Source organism: Vigna unguiculata, chromosome 3, assembly GCF_004118075.2.
Source record: "Vigna unguiculata cultivar IT97K-499-35 chromosome 3, ASM411807v1, whole genome shotgun sequence".
Lineage (NCBI taxonomy): Eukaryota > Viridiplantae > Streptophyta > Magnoliopsida > Fabales > Fabaceae > Vigna > Vigna unguiculata.
Window position 1 is genome coordinate 58706558 of NC_040281.1, and position 3328 is coordinate 58709885.

General features: G+C 44.5%; 1 protein-coding gene across 1 annotated transcript; it reads left to right on the forward strand.

Annotated features, from left to right (window-relative positions):
* The first annotated feature begins 917 nt into the window (after positions 1–917).
* LOC114178908 (AAA-ATPase At5g57480-like) lies at positions 918–2902 on the forward strand. Its single transcript, XM_028065055.1, has one exon. It carries the CDS (start codon positions 941–943, stop codon positions 2489–2491), a length of 1551 nt encoding a protein of 516 aa, XP_027920856.1. The 5' UTR covers positions 918–940; the 3' UTR covers positions 2492–2902.
* The last annotated feature ends 426 nt before the right edge of the window (positions 2903–3328 follow it).

The following is a 3328-nucleotide window of genomic DNA, read 5'->3' on the forward strand; positions in this document are numbered from 1 at the left end:
GTCAGAAGAAATATATGAAAGGAAAGATAATACTCCAAAGCAAATAAATGTTTGAGAAACAAAAAGAAGAATTAGTTAAATAATGGTGTTTACATGTGAGAAAGAGTTTGATGGTGGGGTCATATTCCCAATCAATGCTTGGGCTATATAGACAGGGGTCCCTATATTTATTCTTATTAATCTTGTACATGAAATGAAATTTGACAGTATACCCCAAAGCCAAAGCTAGTGGTACATGATCTTCTCGGTTTTACTACTAATTAATTCCTGCAAAAACTCACATGCACATATGACATATCCCTATCAGCATCAGGATTCAGGTACGTAGGTAAGTGTTTTGAAATAATAATGATAATAGAAACAACAATGGTGTGTTGGGGTGTTTCTAATTATGTGAAGGTTTTTTAACCCACAGTCGTTGTTGACATGGGTGCAACCAGCTGTAAATCGTTCCCTTTCCAACATAGTTTCTTGTCGAATTGTAAGGAAAGATATGAAAAAGAGCATTCTGATAACATTTCAGAGTGATGGTCAGCCATCCATCTATCCATCCATCTCTGGCAGCAGCAAAGTTGAAAATAAAATTTCCACATTAGTGTAAAGGGAGAAAAAGAATCCTTTCAAAAGCCCTGTAGTGTAGCTTAAACACTCAACACACGCACTCCAACTCCACCTCCCAACCCAATACATTAGGCCCCATATCTGTTTTCTGCTTTCTTCCCAACCCAAAATTCCAAAACCCTTTTTGTTTCTTTCTCTCTCTCTCTCTCTCTCTCTCTCTCTCTCTCCTCTGTACTTAAATCCTCTTTCCTTGGCCCACCCACTACTCTCTTCCCATCACATTACCTTTCAAACCTCTTCTCACTCTCTCTATATATACACCCAACACCACTACCATCAAACTACAACCCTCCCTCGTCTGTTACAAGAGGGGAAAAAAATGAGAGAATATTGGACCTCTCTCGCCTCACTTCTCGGTGTCTTTGCCTTCTGTCAAACCATCCTCCAGGCAGTCTTCCCACCGGAGCTCCGTTTCGCTTCCGTCAAGCTCTTCAACCGGATCTTCCACTGCTTCTCCTCCTACTGCTACTTCGACATAACGGAGATCGACGGCGTCAACACCAACGAGCTCTACAACGCCGTGCAGCTCTACCTCAGCTCCTCCGTTTCCATCACCGGAAACCGCCTCAGTCTCACACGCGCTGTCAACTCCAGCGGCTTCACCTTCGGGCTCGCCAACAATGACAGCATCGTGGACACCTTCAACGGCGTCAACGTCCTCTGGGAGCACGTGGTCACGCAGAGGCAGGCCCAGACCTTCTCCTGGCGTCCGCTCCCCGACGAGAAGCGTGGCTTCACGCTCCGGATCAAGAAGAAAGACAAGGCCTTGGTCCTCAATTCCTACCTCGATTACATTATGGAGAAAGCCAGCGATATCAGGAGGAAGAACCAGGATCGTCTTTTGTACACCAATTCCAGAGGCGGTTCCTTGGATTCCCGGGGCCACCCCTGGGAATCTGTGCCCTTCAAGCACCCCAGCACCTTTGACACATTGGCCATGGACCCTCAGAAGAAGAGAGAGATCATGGAGGATCTCCAGGACTTCGCCAATGGACAGTCTTTCTACCATAAGACTGGGAGGGCTTGGAAGAGGGGTTACCTTCTCTACGGCCCTCCCGGGACTGGTAAATCTAGCATGATTGCTGCTATGGCCAATTACCTTGGCTATGATATCTATGATTTGGAGTTGACAGAGGTGCATAACAACTCTGAACTCCGGAAGCTTCTCATGAAAACCAGCTCCAAGTCCATCATAGTGATTGAGGACATTGATTGCTCTATCAACCTCACCAACAGAAACAACAAAGGTAACACCTCGGTTTCCGCTTCGAGGAGTTACTACGATTCGGAGTTACGAGGTGGCGGCGGCGGCGGCGGTGGGTGCGGTGAGGAAGGTGGGAACACGATTACCCTGTCTGGGTTGTTGAATTTCACTGATGGGCTGTGGTCTTGTTGCGGGAGTGAGAGGATTTTCGTGTTTACCACCAACCACATTGAGAAGCTGGACCCTGCCCTGTTACGGAGTGGGAGAATGGATATGCATATTTTCATGAGTTACTGTTCGTTCCCGGCGCTGAAGATCCTGCTGAAAAACTACCTGGGGTGTGAAGAGTGCGAGCTGGAGGAGACGATCTTGAAGCAGTTGGAGGAGGTGGTGGACGTGGCGCGTATGACTCCAGCGGATATCAGCGAGGTATTGATCAAGAACAGGCGCAAGAAGGAGAAGGCGGTGGAGGAACTGTTGGAAACGCTGAAGGTGAGAGCGGAGATGAACGAGAAGAGTGGGGTTCTGATGAGAGGGGAAAATGGGGTAGAAGAGGAGGAAGAAGAAGAGCAAGAAAAAAGAGCTTTGGACAGCGAGAGTCCTAAGGAGGAGTCAGAAATTGAAGACAATTGCAAAGAGGAAGAGGAAGAAGAGAAGGTGAAGTGATAATTATAATAATAGAATGGAATGAATACATTGAGTATAATGTCCAATATCGAAGGTGAAGGGAATTTTTGAAGGGTGGAGAAGCTTAGCTAGGGTCTCTAATTTGAGAGACCGGTGTATGGTTTAGTTTTGAAAAAAATAATAATAATGGAGTGGTTTTACTATTTAGATATGTAGGGAAAGTTATCTGCATCGCGAGATAGATGAAGATTTGTTTTGGGTGTGGGAAGGACTTTACACCCTGACATGGTTGGGGAGCCAGCTGGGATGTTGGTGAACACCTGGGTGCACATGGCATGGGAAAGGTTGGTAACCTGATGGGACTTGTAGGGAATAATGGTGATAAGTAGGGTAGGACTATTGCCTAATGACAAATTTTAATCATGCATTCCAAAACTCTCTTTATTCTAACCCAACTCTCATCACAATGCTCAATACTACTTACTAAGCTTATGTTACTTAATTCTGCTTCTTTGGCTTACCAAAATTAAGAACAATTAATACTACTTCACTTGTGCGCTATATCACCTACCCCAAATTTAACAACATACACATATAATAAATGTGTTTCACATTTCACTGATAGAGTATTTACATCATTATTTTTGGATGCACACGTGTCTGTGCGTGATTGGATAATGGGAGTTGAAATTTGATTAGGATTTGGATAGGATTAGAATAATAAGAGGAGAGGTAATGGATGGAAAAGAAGTGATGAATAGGGAGATTTTGTGTTCGGAAAAGGAGGGTATAGAGGCACAAAAGCAACTAGAAAGTCTTCTCATACAATGAAAAAAAGTTGACAATATTTGGTTGTTGATTTTGATATTGAGTTGT